Genomic DNA, 20,594 nt, shown 5'->3' with positions numbered 1-20,594 from the left:
GTGCCCAGGTGGCCAAGAAGGCAAATAGCATCCTGGCTTGTGTCAGAAATAATGTGGCCAACAGGACTAGGGAACCTCACCTCAACACTGGTGAGGCCGCACTTGAAATACTGTGGGCCCCTCACTAGAAGAAAGACATTGAGGTGCTGGAGCATGTCCAAAGAAAGGCAACAAAGTTGGTGAACAATCTTGCACACAAGTCTTGCTGAGGGAACGGGGATTGGAGAAGAGGAGGCTGAGGGGGGAAACCTTATCGCTCTCTACAGCTACCTGAAAGGAGGTTATAGAAAAGTGGGGGTCGGTCTCTTCTCCCAAGTAACAAGCAATAGGAAAAGAGAGAATGGCTCAAGTTGTGCCAGGGGAGGCTTAGATTAGATATTAGGAAAAATTTCTTCACCAAAAGGGTTGTAAGGCACTGGAACAGGCTGCCCAGGGAAATGATTGAATCACCATCCCAGGAGGGTGTGGCACTTAGGGACATGGTTTAGTGATGGAATTGGCAGAGTTAGGTTTATGGTTGGACTCAATGATCTTAAAGGTCTTTTCCAAACTAAATGATTCTGTGATTCTATGATTCTATTCCAGTGATCCTAGTGTAAGAAACCTCTTGGCTGCTGATCATTCCTTGTAGTGACAGCTCATCTGAGAACGTGACCCTTTAGCCCTTCATCCTTTAGATACAGACAAAGCTCCATATTAATTTATAGTTTAATAATTTCTAACAGAATCCATCTGGTTCTGATGTCACTGGCCAATAAGCCAGCCATTATGGGGTCTCAAATCCAGCATAAATTCCTACATGGCAGTGTTGATCTACCCCCAAAACTAGGAATGAAGACTCCTATAGCAGATTGCAATAAGATCTTTTAATATATTGGTAAGCCAAAACTTACTTAGCTAAGCATTAGCCCTGTCTTTCTGAAAAGGGATCCCAAGACAACTGGATGAGTACCCAGAAGAATTTTAGTGGGCACATATGTTTCATTTGGCATTCGTCTTCTGTGATATGAGCTCCCTTATTCATCTAATCCATGTTAGAAATTTGTTACATGATCTGATACTGAAGATCCTGAAATGTTAATTCACTACCTGAATATTCTGAAAGGATCTGGCACTATTTCTCTAACCATGAATGGTTTGGAAAGTGCAACACAAAAGTTGTCTTTGTATGTTCTGAGTTTAAAAGTTCTAAGCCAATGAAGCAAATAGTTTGCTTTGTAAGGGAAAGACAGTGTCTCCAATCAGAGAAAAAAGTCTACCGGAAATTAGTCCAAATGTATCCAGTCCTCTGGGCAACTTTCTCTTTCTAACAGAAAAGTTCTGCAGTGCTTAAAGAAATCATGCTTTAGTGGCAGGCAGATAGTGTAATTTGTCTGCTTCTGTACTGTTACTGAAAACTTGTGACACATTCTCCTTTGGTGCAGATCGTAAAGAATCAAGATCTGTTTGTATGCTGAATAAAATGTAATAGGAAAAAAAAATAGACCTGATAAACTCCTCAGATATCCATGCCTTCTGTGCTAAAATTTAATAGCAAGAACTGCTTTTAAAATGGGTTAAAAGAACTGCTTTTAAAATAGTTTAAAATGGTTTTTTTTAAATGGTTTAAAAGAACTGCTTTTAAAATGGGCAAACTCTTTTCTGTCCTTAACTTCTAAATTTTAGAGCTACCCAACAAGAAAAAAAACTTTTATGTACCACAAGAAGCAGAAAAAATTTATATATAACTGAAGCAGAAATTATTGGAACACGCAGCTGCAATAATGGTTTTTTAATTACAGTAGAGGATACATTTTAATACGGTGATCCCACTCAACTATACTTGGAGTACCACAACTCTCCTTTTGTGTTGGAGAAGTGGAGTTTCTTCCTCATAACCCATGACTGGCATTGCAAAAGTAATGTCCATACTACAATGAAAGGTCAGGATTTTTCCATAAGATAATTAAGATGTCGTGACAAATATTCTTTCAACTTCTAACACATCGAGGCAGCTTATAATCTTTCCATAAACTCTGGTAGCTAGTTCAACAAATCATTGTGGGGCAGCTGGTAGTCCTTTGTAAGTGTAGAATTTTCCGCGTGAAATACAAAGCTGATGAGAGAGGAAATAATCAAAATGGGGTTTCCTGACACTGCTTTTTTCATAGAACGCTACCTTATGATATTCTGTTATTGCAGCTTGTTATCATCATGTGTTGAATTGCAGCACGTCAGAATTATACAACATGATGTCTTCTGTTTTGTCTCCTTTCCCATTATCATCTCTACACACATGTGTAGTCCCTCCTTTTTGCAAAGAAACAGGAGAAAATGTATTTTTTTATTCCTGGTGGGTATTCCGTCAGCACAGTTTGGTTTAATAACATTGGCAATGTTTGGACTGATATTAAGCATAAGGTTTACTTTAACGTCACTATTTAGTGCAAAATAGATAGAACTGTTGTAGAGGTTCCTCTGGAGATTCTTTAGTTCTTCTTCCACATTACTAACATTTGTGCCTTATCACAGAGATCAGTGAGTGGCAGGGACTTTTTCATTCCTTTTCTCCTTGCAATATTTTTTTATATGCTAGCTTTTCTATAGTCTTTCCCTGACCTAAATTGTTCTTACCTTATAGTGTCCAGTGTTGCATCTGAAACTTTACTAATGCAGTGGAAAAATCAGTTCATACAGGCATGATATTGCTTATTCGTGTTGGGTTTGGTCTACAATATTCTCACCTACTGTTTACTGTACTCTATTATTGTAGGTGATTATTACTGCCTACATGTAGAACCATGCACTTGATCTTTAAAATTGCATCCTACTGTTTTAAGATGATTTCTTCAGCTAAATCAGGGTCAGGTTAAATTTTAATCATGTTCTCCAATTTACATGCATTCATCTGCAATATACTCTCTAATCCAAAAATCAGAGGCTTTTGAGAGAAACAAAGCCAGGACTTAAGTATTTCCCAGTGTATCCTTGGGAAGATATTTTCCCTTGAGTGGGAAATCTGAGCTTCATAGCTAGGATCTAGGTTTTCCACAGTGGATCAGCAAGTGAAGGTGAATGTCAGCGTAGGTGAACAATACCATCAGTAGTAATCTGTTGCTTTTCTTGTTTTCACTGTATGCCTGAGGAAAAAGGAGGCTGAGACTTTTGAGATAGGGACAGGATTACTGGGAAGGCGGAGGAATTAAATGAGTCTCAAAAAATTTAGCACTAAAAAGGTTCAAAAAGAGGTCTAGAAACTCCTAATCTAAAAGGTTTATCAGTCTCTGAATGAGCTTTCATTCTCTCCTGGAAGGACTGAGTAGAACACCAGCACATTTACATTTTAGTATATAGGCCTTTATGATTACTTTTGATGTGCTGATGGTTATTCCTAAAAACATCACCAATTCCCACATAAATAAAGAGTATGAGTTAATGGTCAGTGAGGCAGATTAATCAGGAAAGTTCAGATCTGATTACTAGGTGGGTTCCTTCAGCAGCCTGAGGAGAGGATCTCCAAAAAGCATCTTTTATTTTGTGCCTGGGAGTGATGGCTGCAGGCCTCATATCCTTAGAGTTGTGTCTCTTCCCCTTCTGGAGCTTGATGGCTCCTAGCTGGTGGAGCGGCGTGTCCGTTCTTGGCGGCACAGACGCTGAAGCAGGAGCTCAGCTCGGTCTAGTGTTCAGACTGATGTAACTGCAGTGTAGACCTACCTTAACCTCTTTAGCAGGTAAAACTGAAATGGCTGTAGACATACACTGTTAGTGCTGTGTATTCCATAGGTCAGCAATGTTTAGGAACCTTTACATAAATTGTTTCTGCGTTTGTTATATTTTCCTTTCCTGAGCAGCTCTTTGACTGACACAAAACGGATGCAGTTGTACAGACAGAAAAGTATCTGTCTGTCATCACTGCCTGATTTCACTCTGTCACAAATGTAAAAATTGCAATGAATCGATGAAATATTAGATTTCCACTTTCTGTTGCAGGTGAAGGACCATCAGGAAGATCTGTAGAAGTTGTTCTTGCTGTTACTTTGTGTATACTTTCAGTTGTGCTTTTGGTGGCTGCAGTATATGCTTTTGCAAGGTGAGATTTATGTTTGCCAGCATTCAAAAATGGTTAAAGAGTTGAAACAATCCTATAAATGGAATCAATCTGTCATTTCAAAATGTATTGCATTTTCTTTTTTTTTCTCTTTTTTTTTCTTTTATTTTATGTAGAAACTTAGGGAGGCATTCACAAAAATTTTAGTCTAGTGGGAGTAACCTCCATAGATGAAGGAAGAAAAAGAACTTCTCCAGAGGGTAAATCGGAGCAAGTAGCCTATCAACCCTTCCAGAGCCACTTCTCTATTGACTTAAGGATACAGATCAGAGTGTCAGCTGGCTGAAGCTAGTGTGATGACTAACCCTAGCTTGATATGAAGTAAATACTCTAAATTCTGTTTTCTCTTGCTAATAAATTTTATCAATTAAATACATTGAAGTCTGACATGTGAAAAAAAAAAATCAACTTCTAATTCAAATCGTGAACAATATGTCCATTTAAAGAACAATCATGCACTGCATACATGATGTTAAGCTCGCTCATTCATCAGAATTTCTTCCTCAGCTGCATCATTCATCTTTGGCATCATCATTGCCAAAGAAATTATGTAGAAAAAAAAAAGGAATATATAGTCTAGATTCTTTCTGTATAAATTTGAATTTGTAACTGCTGGATTTGTCTAAATTCCACTGTAGAAAGGGAGAGCAGAATAAAGGCCAAGGAAGGATTCCTGGCAACCTTTTTTCAGTTTCATCCTGTCTAATCAAAGTATTGACCTATGTATCCTTTAATCTTTTGCATGTTTATTTTTCACGATTATTTTCTGTTTAGAATTCGGCAAAAGCAGAAAGAGGGAGGCACATACTCCCCACGAGATGCTGAAATTATTGACACTAAGTTTAAGCTGGATCAGTTGATCACAGTGGCAGACCTGGAGCTGAAGGATGAGAGATTTACACGGTAAGCGTACTCCTTAGGCAAAACAGTAGTCCAAAGAGGCTGTAGCCATGACCCCTTTCTGACCTTTGCTTGTTTGGAAGTGTTTGTGGTGTTCTTATTTACACAGGTCACTGAGATCCTCTTTCAAAGAATGACCTCCATCCTCAAGACACTTCTCACTAGCTTTTAGAAAATCACTTAATCTTCAGCTCTTTTTACAACAAGATAGAGATCTAAGTGCAAATCGCTGATTAATTGTGTTAGCAAAAAAAGGGTTATGTATTTTTAAATATGCAGAATTTCTGAGGTTTTTTGGTGGTCCAGTGTTTTGTGTAGACCACACACCTACATAAGCATTTTGAAAGAGTCAGAATCCCAGAAGTCCTGGTCAACTAATTCAAGAACAAATCTGTCAGTTTAATTGACATTTAGGGATTTGCATAGCATCTGGATTTCTGTAGAGCTCAGCACACCGGCCATCCTGACATCTGCTCCTGTAAGGTGTATGCAGCAATTCCAGGCTATTCATTTTTTTTCTATCTGACAAAGAATCTTGTCACAGATACTTATCAGAAGGAAACCTGTTCTTTCTGACTGCCAGAAATATGGATATTATTTGCTGAATAAATATAATGCTGATTCTCAATCATATAGGACGTCCAACTGAGTTAGAAATGTTTAGTGAACATTCTTTACCTACCTGTATTTTCCCTGCTGTGTCAGATGGCACGCTGTGGTAGGCAGTCTCCTTAAAGATGAGAAGCCTAAAATAGTCTTGCCCTAGCAGTCAGGCATCCTACTGGTGCAGAATAGGAATAGCTGGAAGATGAAAGGTTGTGGCTGTTGACCTGTTTTGTTTGAATGTGTATATGTCTATGTGTGTGGTAGGGAGTAAGCTGGTTGCATGTACAAACCTGTTTAAAACAGTGCACACAGGAATGGCTGCTGTAACAGATGAGAAAACATACTATGAATCATCTGGAAGTCATCGACGTAATGGATGTGGTATGTTCTGTGTGGGGCACTTGTCATTCACATAGTGTTGTTAGTACCTGATAATAACAGCAGAAAATGTTCTCTGAAGAGCAAACCATTGCCAGTGCACTGTGATAACTGTGACTTGAGTAAATGATCTTGATGGATCTTCAAAATGGCCTTGTTTCCAAACTGTTAGCTGAATAAGAATAGCACTAATTCTGTTTATATACTAAAGTGTTAATGGATTTTACTTCCAGATACTCTTCATTTTTCTTTAGACGCAAGGAGATATTTGTCATCCAGTAAGTTTTTGTATTATTGAAGCAACATGGTGTGTTTCTATTCTGTTCTCTTAACCTGTGTGCTACCATACTATATTGAATAATATAGTTAATCAAAAGGAAATGTCAATCTTTGCAGCTAATGACGAACAGTAGTATTTGTCATCATGAAATCATGTTTATTTTTAGTCTCTAATGTTAAAGTACAGCAGTTCCACAACTATTTTGAAATAAATCAGGGCAATTTTTACACAGAAATTCTAAGACATTATGACAATATAGCACTGATATATATAGCATATCCTTAAAGCAAATGCAGTGCAAATGTGACATAAGAAACATGCTGTTTCTTTCCTTTGGCAGTTAGAATGTATGTACTTAAGAGAAGTTCCCTTTTTTCCTCAACTGCCTTTTGTACTCACTCACACAGCAGCTGGTTGTACTATGCTGCTACCGCCTCAGCAATGTATCCTTGCAGTCATATCATTTATCAGTTTGCAGAGTACTATTCTACCACTTTTCTGTCTAAATTATGTTTGGATTTGTACAGTCTCAAACTCTACAGGGTAATTGGAAAATCTATAATATTTCATACTTACGTGCACTTCATTGTGATTTATGCACAGCAAGACCTTTAATGAACAGTGCTTCAGCAGTTTTAGTGACATCACCCTTGTTTAAATGAGTCAGTCTCATATTTTGGTTTGCAGTTTGTCATGTCCTCCCATCTGTATTTTCCTCTTTCCTCCTTCCCCACTCCTTTAATGACCAAAATAAAAGGCTCTGTTCTTCTGCCATTCTTGTAAGGTACATGATGCAGCTGTTAAATTTGGGATTATTATATTTCAAACAGTAGCTACACTGAAGCTACAGCAAGCTCCTTGCCCAGGTCCTTTGTTGGATATTATGACACATTATTGAAGTTTGACGTGCAGGCACTAACTGAGAGCTCCTCAGGCCAGGATTCATGCTGTCTTCTCAACTGGAAGTCAGTAAATATACTACTAGATAACATACATATAGTAATGAGGGGCAGGATATCCTTTATCTCCTCAAAATCTTTTAATTTTTATGGCTCTTTTTAAGCTTTAAAGAACGTTTCAGTAAGTTCTGGCAACATCAGTGATCAAAAGAAACATTTAGAATCATAGAATGCTTAGAGTTGGAAGGGACCTTAAAGGTCATCTAGTTCCAACCTCCCTGCCATGGGCAAGGACACCTTCTGCTAGACCAGGTTACTCAAAGCCTCATCCAACCTTTCCTTGAACACCTCCAGGGATGGGACATCCACAACTTCTCAGGGCAACCTGTTCCTCACAGTAAAGAATTTCTTCCTAATTTCTGATCTAAATCTTCCCTTTCTCAGTTTAAAACAAATACCCCTTGTCCTATCACTGCACTCCCTGATAGATGCCCTGCCCATTTCTCTTGTAGGTGCCCTTTAAGTACTGGAAAGCTGCTATAAGGTCTCCCCGGAGCCTCCTCTGCCTGTCACTTCTTCCATCACTTCTCAAATATGATGGGTAGCAGCTTGGCAACTTCATCTGCCAGTTCTCTCAGGACCTGTGGGTGAATCTCATCAGATCCCACGGACTGGGATACCTTCGGCTTCCTTAGATGGTCTCAAACCTGGTCGTTTCCTAGAGGATAGGGTGGCTTGTCATTCTTCCAGTCCCTTCCTTTGCCTCTGCGACTTGGGCGGTGTGGCTAGAACACTTGCTGGTGGAGACAGAGGCAAAAAAGTCATTGAGTACCTCAGCCTTCTCCATATTCTGGGTGACCAGGTCTCCCATTTCGTCTGAAGAGGGCCCACATTTTCCCTAGTCTTCCTTTTATGAACAACGTACCTATTGAAGATTTTATCATTGCTCTTGATGTCCCTTGCCAGATTTAATTCTACAGGGCTTTTGCTTTCCTAACCTAATCCCTGGCTGCTGAGACAATTTCTCTGTATTCCTCCCAGGCTACCTTTCCTTGCTTCCACCCTCTCTAGGCTTCCTTTTTGAGTTTGGGTTTCTGCAGGAGCTCCTTGTTCATCCATGCAGGCCTCCTGGCTTGTGAACATGAAGCTGCTCCTATCCATCTATAAGATGGTCTCATCCACCCATTCTTCCTGGTTGGATGGCCTGTAGCAGACCCCCTCTGTAACATCATCTGCCTCTGAGTTCCCTTTAATCCTGACCCATAAGCTCTGGGTTGGCTCTTCATCCATCCTCAGGCAGAGCTCCATGCATTCCAGCTGGTCATTGACACAGAGTTCGACATCCCCTACTCGTCTCCCATGCTTGTCCTTCCTGAAAAGCCAGTATTTCAGGTGTCTCTAATGCTGTCTTTCACTGTGTTGTCCTTATCATTCTGATCTGTGGTTAAAGCAGTGACAAGTTAGCGTGTTAAATTATTTGGTTACAAGTTGATGGCTACAGTGCAACCTTTACAAATTGACTGTGTATTTGGAATGGGACTGTGCATCATTGCATCTGCATAACCTACTGACATATGTTGGCTGCATTTAGTCATCTATCTGTCTATCTCAGCTGTGTTTGCAAAGCTTCCTGTATTGCAGAATGCTGGTTTCAGTTCATGGCATCTTGTATGAGGATAACACAGACCGGCAGACTCCTTCCCCAGGCTTGGCTTGTTTGTATTTTTTAGATAGCAGCAAATTAGCTGAAATCTGGTCCAACTAAGTATACTTTCTACCCTGAAAGGTTAGTGGGGAATTTGTATGAAAATCTTAGGTGATAAAAGAGCAGTATAGTCTTTTTCTGTACATATCAATCATCCCATTCGGTGCTTATTTGAAGGAGATGCTTTGGAAACCAGGTGTTTTGTCATTTCTCAGCCAGTGTATTATTTATCACATTAGCTACTATAAATCAGTGAAGGCACGGACTTGCAGCTGACACAGTTCATCCACAGAATCAAGATACTCTAGCCTGCTCCATGAGGCTGTTCTTGACTGTCTCAGACATTCTCTCATACTTAGTGGATCGTGGCCTATGATCTTTGCTCATATTCTCAGAAAATTTGTGCAGCTGGTATCACATAAGAAATAAAAAAGTAGGAAAAGGTTTTCCTATTCTGTAAGAGTATGACTGGAAATGTTTTTTATCATTCTTAACAGGCGGAAAATTCAAAAGCTTGAAAAGTTAAATGAACCAAAACTCAGCAAATTTCCATTATTGTAACTTCTTTACTATGAATTATTTTGCATTTAAAAAGTCATCTTAAGTAGAAAAAGCATCAAATTTAAAAGTGCCAAGTGTCCCATTTTGCCAATTTTGAAACTTTTTGGGGCTCAACATTTTTTTCAGATCAGGAGATTCATGGCAAATCCCAGTTGCCAGTAGTAATTTTTTAATGTAGGGGTCACCAGAAAAAAAAAAAAAAATACTTGAAAAACTTCAGTGTCTGAAAATTAGCCAATACACAGACACCATCTTTCAGCAAGTCTTTGCTAGGCTATTAATTAATGGGATGTAGTTTCTGAGGGCATTCAGGGAGTTAAGCCCTGCTGAATTCAGTGGAAATGAGATCCACTTTATGAAGTCAAAATGCTAACTTTGAATGTTGATCTCCATGATGGTGAAGATGGTATGAGATAGGCAATAACAGAAAAAAAAAAATCCGTGTTTAAAACATATATGGCCCATCAGTGTAAACTGGATTCAGCGTTCATTCAGTAAGCACACTGAATACATTTAATAGGGCCTCTCGTTACTTACTGTCCATAGGGTTTGGCAAGTCACTTTTTGAAGCAGACATTCATCTGCTGTGAATAGATTCTGCCATTAAATTTTCAGGGTGCACCAGGTTTGGCAAAAGACAAGTAATCTTCCCTGTTCCAGGTGCTTACCTTGGAGACTTCTTCTCTGGCACCTTACTTTTGCAGTGGTTTCTGCAGCAAGGATAAAGCCATGTAGGTCCCCATTTCCTAAAAGCTTTCCTTGAGAAGTTACACCTTGTGGTGGACGCTTTGAGGCTTCGTTTCATACTGGTGAAACAGTTTGTAAAGCAAATGGGGCACAGATTCAGAAGAAATATTTCTGAATTACAAACACTGTAACCCTTGCAAATACCAGGTAGTTAGAACTCTTTAAGGAAAAGTATTGTATATAAAATTATTGTCTGATCTTGCCTTTCCTATATAGTGTGCATTCAGTAGGTGTCTATATTTGAGGTAACGCGTCTGCACACACATTACTTTCTCTAGACTAGCCCGTTTCTTCTTTCTTTGAGTGGGGATAAGCATGGCTCATGTCTTGACTTTTTCTTCAAGTTTCCCTTTATCAAAGTATCAATTTATCTATCAAAAATAGCCTTCCTGAGCTTTATATCCCAGGAGTACAAGGTTTATGAATGTACATGTCCTGGTAGCATGGAAGAAATGACCATGTGTTCTCTTTCCTTAGGCCTTTATTATTTAGGAAGGGTTAAGCTCCATATTGCTTTCAATTAACTTGCTAAAAATTAGTTCCTCCGTTGTTCCTAGGAAGTGTCAATGGTGCTTATGAGCTAAGCCTTTTGCCTACATACTCATTTCTTTTGTTTTCTATTTGGACAAAGTTTTAATGCCCTGTGGATTTCAGATGATTGACCCAGAGAGAAAGCTGAGTCTGTGTGACAATATGGTCTTCAGTTACCACTGCCAACACAAATAAATGGCTTCTTTCGAGCTCTATCATAAGTAATCTGAGTGGGATTCAGATTTTTGATAGACTTCAAAAAAAATCCCACACATGAAACAATACACTGTTTTAAAAGAAAATCAGATTTAAGGCAATAAAGCATTCTTTATCTTAGAGAATGTTTTTCTTTCCTAGTTTCAAAGTCAGACAAGTGGGAATCTGGAATTGTCCAGCTGAAATAGGGAAATTCACAACTTCATGGTTTGATTCATCAAGATCTAGTGATATCTGTATTCTCATGTTTTATACAAAAGACTAGGAAATGTAGAGAACAAGATTACAGGTAGAAGAGTATTTGTTCATTGATGAAAGATTATTATCACGTATTCCAAGTCAAGGGACTTAGAAAAAGTAGTAATTTTTGGAGTCTGAGGATGCTGAAGCTGAGCACAGCTGTAAGTCTTTAGTAGCATACAAAATTCATCCCTTCTGAAGATTCTTACACAACAAAGCCAACATCTTTGCCACAGTCTTCAAGTTAGACATTAATTCTCATATATGCGTTTAAATTAAATCATCTTATTTTATGAGCTGCCAAGCCACTGCACTTGCTACCAACAGAAGTGTGAGAGTCGATAGTTCTAAAAATCAAGTTCTTCACTTAAATGCCCACAGACAGGTTAAAGTGTTGATCTGTAGGTGCCTTCTTTAAAAACGTTTACTGCTTGTGAAAGGTAATCTATGATTATGCCTTAAAAAAAAAATCACCTGTTATTAATATTAAAAATTAATTAGAAAGCAACATATGTAACACTGTTTAGTTCATTTGTTCATTTCCTGAGCCATTTCCAGTGCTTTACTTCCCTGCTTTGAGTTAAAGTAAAAAAATGAAATACTGTTGAGTAAGGTAGTGTTAATGGTGCTGCTTGTCTCCGATGTTCTTTGCTGTTGGATCCATCTGCCTTCAGCACTGAAGCACTAAATGACATACCGAGGTTGCTTATGTATAGCATAGATGTAATTTTCACTCCCTAATGACCAAACTACATTTGCTTACTGCAAATTAGATGCAGAAAGCCCCAAACTGCCATCAGTTCAACAGCAGGGAAGCCAACAGTATTCAAAAAATTACTCAGATGTCAACTGGGAGATTACTTTTTTCCTATATTATGGTGAAGGTAGGTGAATTCAAGGGAAAAACAAGTGTGTCATTTCCTTGCAGAGATTGCTTATAATTTTGACCTGGAAAAGGCCTAAAAAATGTTTACTTTCTGCTTAAAGACAAATCTATTTGTGTGCAGTACATTGGCAGAGCTATTAAGAATACTTTTTCTTCAGGAAACTTTAGCTCTATAATGTTCCCATTATTGCTGGAAGGTAGTTTTTGTCTGCGACGTAATGCAAACATAAGTGATACGAAAAGCAGTAGTTAGATGTCTATATATTCTGAGTAGAACTTGCATGCTTTGTCATCTGATTGCCTTCTTTTTCGTTCTAAAGCTCTCCTTCAGTCCTAGTAAGCACTTTGAGCCTTTTTTTCTGTGATGTCTTACAATTCTTTTTACTCCAGTGAGACTGACCCAAGGCTTTCAGAGCCAATTTGCTTTGTTTGGAGGGAACTGTCATAAAGAAGTATGCACCACAAAGGCACCTTTAGTAGCTTTGAAATTAACTTCTCTGATGCTTAATAATAAATGATTCAACAATTTTATTGATCTCACTTTATTATCTAATTTAAAATTTAAATATTTATGTATAACTTCATAAATCAAATTATTTTCAAAGCAAATTGTGGTCTGTTCTACTAAAATTATGACAGCAGTAGACATTTGTACTATAGAATTTTTAAAAAAAAAATTTGCATGCAAGAATGTATGAATTTTGGAGAGACAAGACACATAAAAGTTATCCTTAGAACTTTTTTGAAGGGGCAAGTTATCTTTTAAACTAAACTAATTCAGACTTTTTGGCTTGGTCTTTTAACCAAGCTTTGTGAGTCTGGGTGCCCAAAGTTTGGCTTCTAAATCCATAATCCTGAGCCACTTTTAAAATGGGTTTAGAGGTGATGATGATGACCAAGTTTCAAGGCCATCTGAAGATCCCCTGAGTACTGATGCTCACATAACATCTTCATGATCCTGCTGAGAAATCAAGTTAAAGACTTAATATGTAGCACAGTTTCTAAAATCACCATGTACCAGAAAGAGCAGTGAACATGCAAAAATGAGCATAGAAACAAGCACTTATTTTAAAGATCTTTAGAAAAGCAGCCATAGCTTCTTGGTTTCTGTAGAGGCACACAATAGCATAATTCATCTGTGACTAATTTTTGATAATCTTCTTAAAATGAGATGAAATCACACCTATTTGTCTTTATTGATTATACAAGGAATCTATAGGGACTGGCTCAGAAATAGGTGTCTGTATTCAGTCAGATGAATCCTATTGTTATGCTCTGAAATGGCCCTTAGAAGAATGATATTGAGTACATAGTGTAAATTGAAGCCTGTCGATGTCTATGAAGTGGTGTGCTGGAAGTATGGATTTCCCACGGCCATATGAGCCCAGTGCACTGTAAAATGATCTGAAGAGAATGATAGAGACTGTAACTACCATATCCATATCTGCCAATACCTGAGGTAAAAACAGAGCAGGACAATCACCCAAGATATCTGACATATAATAGTATTTGAACCCATGAGAGAAATAAGTCTTGTCCTTTAGTTACTTGAGTATTTCATCTAAAACTTATTAACATGCACAATATTGGTTAACTATCAGCTTGCTACATTTAACAAAAAATCTCTGTTGCAGGTTACTTAGTTATAGAAAATCCATCAAGTAAGTTTATTAAAGATTTTTATATTGTGGTCATTGGTGAGTCTCAATGTGTGGTTCCCTCCTCTATGTTTATTAGAAAAAACTCCAAGCTGCATATAAATCATAAAAGCATGACTAATTGCATGGTAACTGGAGAAATGCTTTCTCTCTCTCTGGGGTGAAGTCTGCATGTCTGTGTTTTAGCTTGGGAAGTAATACAGGGATATTTAAACTCCTTGGGGTTTAAAAACCATGTCATTATGAGAATGAGGTCACTGCAATATTTTATATGTCTAAAACTTTGCAATGTATAAGATGTTTTCTGTGCGACAAAGAAGTATTATGTACTTCAGAATGCAATGATAACTTTACAAATGTCCATTAATGTCAAAACCTTGCCTTGGAATGCTGTTACCTATAAAAACGGTCCTCCCCTACAGTACTGTTAAGATTAGCAACATTAAAAATTTGGTGAGGGGAAACAACAAGGGGAGAAAAATGCTTCTATTTTAAGTGAGTGACTGAAAAAAACCCAAATTAGCATGCTGTAAACAATTTATAATTTTCTGCCTATCAGTATGTCTTTCTATTGAGCTAAAAAATGTTGTTTATTAATAAACTGCAGTTAAATAAGAACAAAAAGAATGACAAAGAATTTCCCTATAGGCTTCTAATTCTTCTGTCATTACTTTCAGGCCAATAAGCAAGAAATCCTTCCTACAACATGTTGAAGAGCTTTGCACAAACAACAACCTAAAGTTTCAGGAAGAATTTTCGGTATGTTGCTAGCAGTTGTCACAACATCGCAAGACCTTCAGTCGTTTCATGTGTCACATTTCATGTCCATTTTAAGCAGGCAAGGCCGTGAAGGACTCTGGCCTTGATAATCAATACCCAATTACTAGGTTGATTGTCTAGAAAGTAATTTTACACTGATTTGGGTTCTGCAGTCTACACTGCAACCTGATCAGAATTATTCACCTAAGTGACAGCAAAAGATGATCTTCTTTAGACTCCGATCTTTGCAAGAACACCGTAATATTTACACTTTTACATATGTAGTGATGCATATGCAGTTTTCTTGAGGATGTTTTTTTTAGAAATAGTTTCCTAACATATATACAGAGGTATATTTAACTACTTTAAATAAGTTTTTTTTCCTGAGTGATGGTGACCTCAAAAACACAGCTGACATTTATTCTATGAAATGTTCAGTCCCTAATCATACTGCCGTGGAACTCAGAAATGTTTCTCTTTCATAGGTTTCAGTGCGTAAATGAAAAAATTTGTGCATGGTACTTTGCTTTTTGTTCCTCTACAAATAATAGGTCATACTTGTCCTAGTCTTGAGAATAGCCTCCATATGAATAGCCTCCATCTCCTTATGTGAGCAGATGAACACAGCAAGCCTGATTATCTTTCTGAAAAGAGACAAGCTTTCAAAATATACATTACATATAATATAATGCATATATATTTTCAAATTTAAATCTCAGAAGTTTTCACTATTTTCATTAAGTAACATTTTTACGGCTATCATATTTTTTTTCTCAACAATATCTTCTCTTCTTGTTATTTCAGAATCTTTATCATCATCATTTTTAACACATACAGTCATTTGCCCTCACAAAAAATAATTTGTCAGTCTCCAGTGACTTTATTATTTGGGATTTATAGATTTACCATGAATTGCTTACCAGTTGGATTAACAAAAATGAAGACTCAACAATTGGCTTTTCTTCTGTGAGATTATAATATTTCAGTCTCTGAGGGGAAACCAACAAAAGTGTGAAAAGATTAATGGTATTTCCTACAGCTTTTTTGCTATGCTCCTTAGGTAAAATTGGTCTGGATTTAATAATAAAAAGCACCATAAAATTCTCTGAGCAATAAAGTAAGGAGAACCTTTTTTTTTTCAAGAGCAGAAGTGTTATCTCACTTGAACAAGAGTGATTATAGTTATATTATGCATGACTGAACAGATGAAAAGTTTTACTAGCAATAACATTTTCACATATTAACGTTCATCACTGGAAAGTTTCTCATATTGCTTTCTTTAGGTGTGGCACACATTGGGGAAGCCTTACAGCATTGTAATGCCTGAAAACTTGAACAATAGTGTTTTATCAAATCAAAATCTTGGCCATCCATTTCAAATGTAAAGAAATACAAGTAGCTGAGGCCTCATTCAACTAAATTATATAGTCAATTCATAATCATCGGTTTTATATGTCGTTTGGGCTTCCATTTTTTTTTCTCTCTGAGCTTGAGTTTCCATGTTGGAGAGTGTAGTGATATCTTCCCAGATTACTTGTCCAAGGACAGGCAGAATTGCAGGATAGGTCCGATCCCTAATTGAGAATATATTTTATAGTATCTGTAACACCTGTTTTATCAAATGAATAATAGGATTGACAGTGCACAGAAACAGGGAAGGCACACAAAAAACCAAACAGACCTCTTGACCTACATTGTTTCCATCCACGTTCGGCATTTTAGTTTCACATAAATGACTCAAGGCTCCTCCAACGTGTGTAGGAGAGGTGAGCTCAAAATATAAACCCATGGACCATTGTGTCTGAAGCACATAACAAAAAGCATGGGCTTACTTGGGCTCTCTGGCTGTCTCTGTACTAGTAAGTATACCAGGAACAGGATGTGTGAATATGATAATTTGGACTGTTTCAGCTAGCAATCTTCAAGGACAATTCCAAGGTATCTTTTGGTAGGTAAAGTAGCCTAGGGAAAATTTACTGTAGGCAGTTTGTAGACAGCAAACCTGGTTTGGAGTTTTCTATGGCTCTTTCCATTTCACTTAGTCTTAGAAACCAGGGACACTCCTGCTCTCAACTAATTTGCTTGATTGACCAAGCTTCTGGGCCTGGAGATCTCCAGGGTTCGATCTCGGTCCACATGTCAGCATGGCCTGTGTGTAAATGTGATGAGAAGAGAATCTGGACCTTGGAATGGATCTGGATCCATGTATTGCTATAAAATACAAGTTTAAAGAAACCATAGGGAGCCACAGAAACTGGTGGTGGGCACCACCTAACTAACATTCAGACTTCCAGCTTCCTAGATGATTCATGTATCTCTCAAAGCCTTTGGGAAATCAAGCTTTTTCTAGTAACTGGCAAATTACTGAAACAGAAATACTTCTGTAAGTGTTTTACAATAAGTACTGTTCATGAGTTAAAAAGCGAAATACCTCCGAATGTCATCACGTAACATAAAAGTATTACAGTAAAAAGGTGCAAATTAATTATTTCAAAGTTGTATGAGTCTGCAAATAAATATGGTTTCTGTGATGAATTGTGATTGAATCTGGGAATCCAAATAGTCTGTCCCCAGTTCTGAAAATAATCCTGTAGAGTGAAGTCCATACTGATGCAGAAAATTGGTACTGGGCTTTTGAGCACTTGTTCAGATATGGAAGCATCATTTAAAAAATAACATAATCTACTTCTGTTTCATCTCTACTACAAAGTACTGTACAGCAGTGCTACTTCTATACTAGTTAACTAGCAAGCTAGGACTCAGAGGAGTGAAGCAAATAAGGCAAGTTAAAGTTCACCTGACATGTATGTGGTATGAGATCCCATGGTCTGTAACACCCACAAAACACTATAGGATTTCATCTGTGTTCTTCCTTTTTGCACAATTGAATGACAGAAGTTTTGTGAGAGAGTTTCTGCTTTCTGAATGAGAGGAATTTTAACATTTCCACCCTTATCTGTGTTTTACTGGTTTTATCAAATCCTCACAGGAATGCACAGAAGTCACCCTACTCTGAGAACAGGGATCTTTCTCTAGGTTCAGTTATAGGACTGGGGCTTTGCTTCTCTAAGGGATTATTGAGACAAAAGGCAAAGGCAACTGAATGGCTAAAAAGATGGTTTGGCAAGGTGATTCAAATACAAGATTTTAAAATAGTAAGTGCCTTTAAAGATATTTTTCTGCAGCATGTTACAGTTCTTCAATTAGTTTTTTATTTACTTCGTGTCTGTTAACCATGTCTTTTAATGTATGGATATAAATGGAAAGTCAGCCATTCTTTAAAAGGTTATTTTGTCAGAAACTTTCTTTTTAGAGGGAACATAATAATAGACTTTTCATCCCTGGGAAACATAGATATTAAGAGAGATTTTTAAGGGCATGGATGGTATCTAGTCCCTTGGCAATTTTCAAAGGGAGATGAGCATCTTAGTTTCTCTCTACAATTCTTCCCCTAATTCTTTCCCCAAGGAAAATGTGTCAGAGCTAGGAAGAGAAGTCAGGTCCCTTGTCTGAAAGTCCTTTTCTTTTATCATGAAAACATCTTTCCCCTCCTGTTCAGAAGCACCTACTGTTCTATTATTGAGGATATAATTACAGAGGTGAAGTAGTCCTCATGCTTCAGGCCATAGGATTTTTGTCAGATGGTGAAAGAAATTTCTCATGGGATAATATTGCATATAATACAGTTCAAGGGTTTCAAGCTCTTTTTTGTGTGTCAAACATTACCCCTTGTACAAAATAGGGTATCACATTAGATGAATTATTGACTTGGTTTATTACATCAGTTCTTAAATTATACCATTTTTCTAATCCTCATGTTAAATTATTCTTAATATCTGAACCCATCAAATAAGACCGACAAAATAATTTAATCAATAATGGAAGTAAAACACCAGAATAAAAACCACTCCTGCTTTTTCTGTTTTTCATTACCTCTTTAATTTATTTATTTATTTATTTTCTGGTAGTTGCTCATTAAATTTTATTTATTGAAGACAAATTATCTCAAATACCTAGACAAAAGAGCATTTGAAAATAATTAACTTGGAACCTGATATTAGGGCTATCTGCCCCACTTTTGGAAGTAGCCCATGTAGAGCGTGTTAATATGAAAAGACAAATTTGAATGGATTACTCATCACAAGTGGCAAAATTGTGCATTGTACTCATTCAAAGCAATAGGTGGATCTCTTAATTTTTGTCTTAGCTACATGTTGAAATACACTTGCATATAACATTTGTCAAACAAAGGGAAAATCTATTACAGATAATGTAGTTATTCATTTAGAAATTCTGGCTAAATTCTGGCTTTTGTGAGAGTTTTCTATTCTCTTATCACCACTACGAGATCATCACATTAATACTTTTTCTCCATTAACAAGCTATGAAGTTGTCTCCACTGTTTTACTCAGCTTTGGAAAATATACTTATTTATATCCACAAACACCTCCTTCAAATAAGTTCCTCGATATGAGTGATTTATCCATCTCTGCCCTTCAGTAATAGAACTAATAACCAGTTATGAAACTGCAGTGCAACCCAAAATAACTCTTCCCACCCCTTTCTCTAACAGTCCCGTGAACAATAGCTAATTGCCAGTTGTCTCAACTTAATTAAATTCTCATCAGTTCTCATGCTGTGGCAAGAACTCTCCCAAGCTACAGGAGTCAGGAAAAGGCATTATTCAAGAGTGAGGATGAGTCATTAGGGCACGGTAATGGAGCATGCGACTTCGTGAAGAGACAGGAAAGAACTACCAAGGGTGATGGGCTGACTTTATCCAGACTTGTAAAGGTGAAAGTTCACGTAAGCTTTAATTGTTCAACTTGACAGCATTGTCTGCAGCACTGCATCTAACGGTGCTGGTGTTACTGGGGTTGACAGCGAGGTGGAATGCTCTGTAGTGCTTCCAGCTGTTCTTAGAAATGCACTCCGTTGCAGCACTAAGGAATTCTTCCTCTTACTGGAGTGATTGTGTCTTTTTTTGTACTTTCTGAAGGTGAAATGCAAAGGCTTACCAACAAACATTTATTCCTCTACAGGAACTTCCCAAGTTTCTTGAAGACCTTGCTTCAACTGATGCTGATCTGCCTTGGAACAGGTCTAAGAATCGTTTCCCAAACATAAAGCCATGTATGTGTGTTTACTGATACCCATTTTGCTCTCCAACTTCAATAGTGCAGCATACATTTGGAATGCAACTGTATTTTTGTTTTGGTCTGTCTTTGAAATGGCAGAACAATCCTGTCCACATTATGAAATAATTTTCTGTCAAGTGATCTGTCTTTTCATTGTGTTTTTTTTAAGGACAGTTTTATTTGCAAGTAGCTTTCAACCTGCTCTCGCAAGTTTTAATATGCAGGTGCAAGAAACTGTAGCCTCAGTAGTTTCTTAGCTTTGTAATTCAAGCCATGTAGCAAACTCTTTAACATCCTTCCTTGGGTTTTTTTTCCCTTTAGTGAGAAGTAATTTTTTAAAACATATAAAATCCACATGTTTGTGCATTCAACTACCTCAGGAGCCTGGGTGTGCTTTCTTGTGGATATGTGTACATGTGCTGCAAAGGTTCCACAGAAGATCAGAGTGACCGTATGATAACTTGTAAGCCAAGGCTAGATTTTATCACAGGAGACAGGAGTCTGTCTCTCTGTACTCAACACTGCTTCATTTTTCAGTTAATAAGACAAGAAATGTCATTATTATTTTAGGCATTAGCTGTGATGTGAGCTGGGAAGCATGGCATTCCTTGGTTAATAATGCTACATTCTGTGCTATTAACTTTTCAGAGCAGCTGTTGCTGCTATCTACTGCCTTGTTCAAGACATACTCTAAGTTACAGTCACTAGAAAAATTATATTCGTGACACACAATGAAATATAAACAGATAAGTTTCATAACTCTTTAACTTTGTGTTCTATTTTTCTTCTGTTCTTCTATTTTTCTAAGCTGAGGGCCAAATATCAAAATTTGGAAAGTTTGGTTGCAGCATTTACATATTTACATATAGCATTTTGCCTGTTTTTTGTAATTTCTCCGTACACACCATGGGCCCAAATCAGAAACCCTCAATCATATCTTTTTTCTACAATACTGAGCTTACCGTTTGCAAAAGAAGGAAAAATATGTAAAAGTGCCAGGATC

General features: G+C 37.4%; 1 protein-coding gene across 1 annotated transcript in view; it reads left to right on the top strand.

Annotated features, from left to right (window-relative positions):
• LOC106901096 (phosphatidylinositol phosphatase PTPRQ-like) overlaps nt 1-20,594 on the top strand; it is a 147,163-nt gene that overhangs the window by 114,968 nt on the left and 11,601 nt on the right. Inside the window, exons 54-56 of the mRNA XM_014963448.1 lie at nt 13,671-13,697; nt 14,372-14,453; nt 19,496-19,586. Of these exons, the coding sequence (XP_014818934.1) occupies nt 13,671-13,697; nt 14,372-14,453; nt 19,496-19,586 (200 nt within the window). The remainder of the gene's footprint in view (nt 1-13,670; nt 13,698-14,371; nt 14,454-19,495; nt 19,587-20,594) is intronic.

The sequence above is a fragment of the Calidris pugnax genome, unplaced genomic scaffold (assembly GCF_001431845.1).
Source record: "Calidris pugnax isolate Ruff unplaced genomic scaffold, ASM143184v1 scaffold44, whole genome shotgun sequence".
Taxonomy (NCBI): domain Eukaryota; kingdom Metazoa; phylum Chordata; class Aves; order Charadriiformes; family Scolopacidae; genus Calidris; species Calidris pugnax.
The sequence above is the reverse complement of the archived record's forward strand: the minus strand, read 5'-3'. Positions and strand labels throughout refer to the sequence as shown.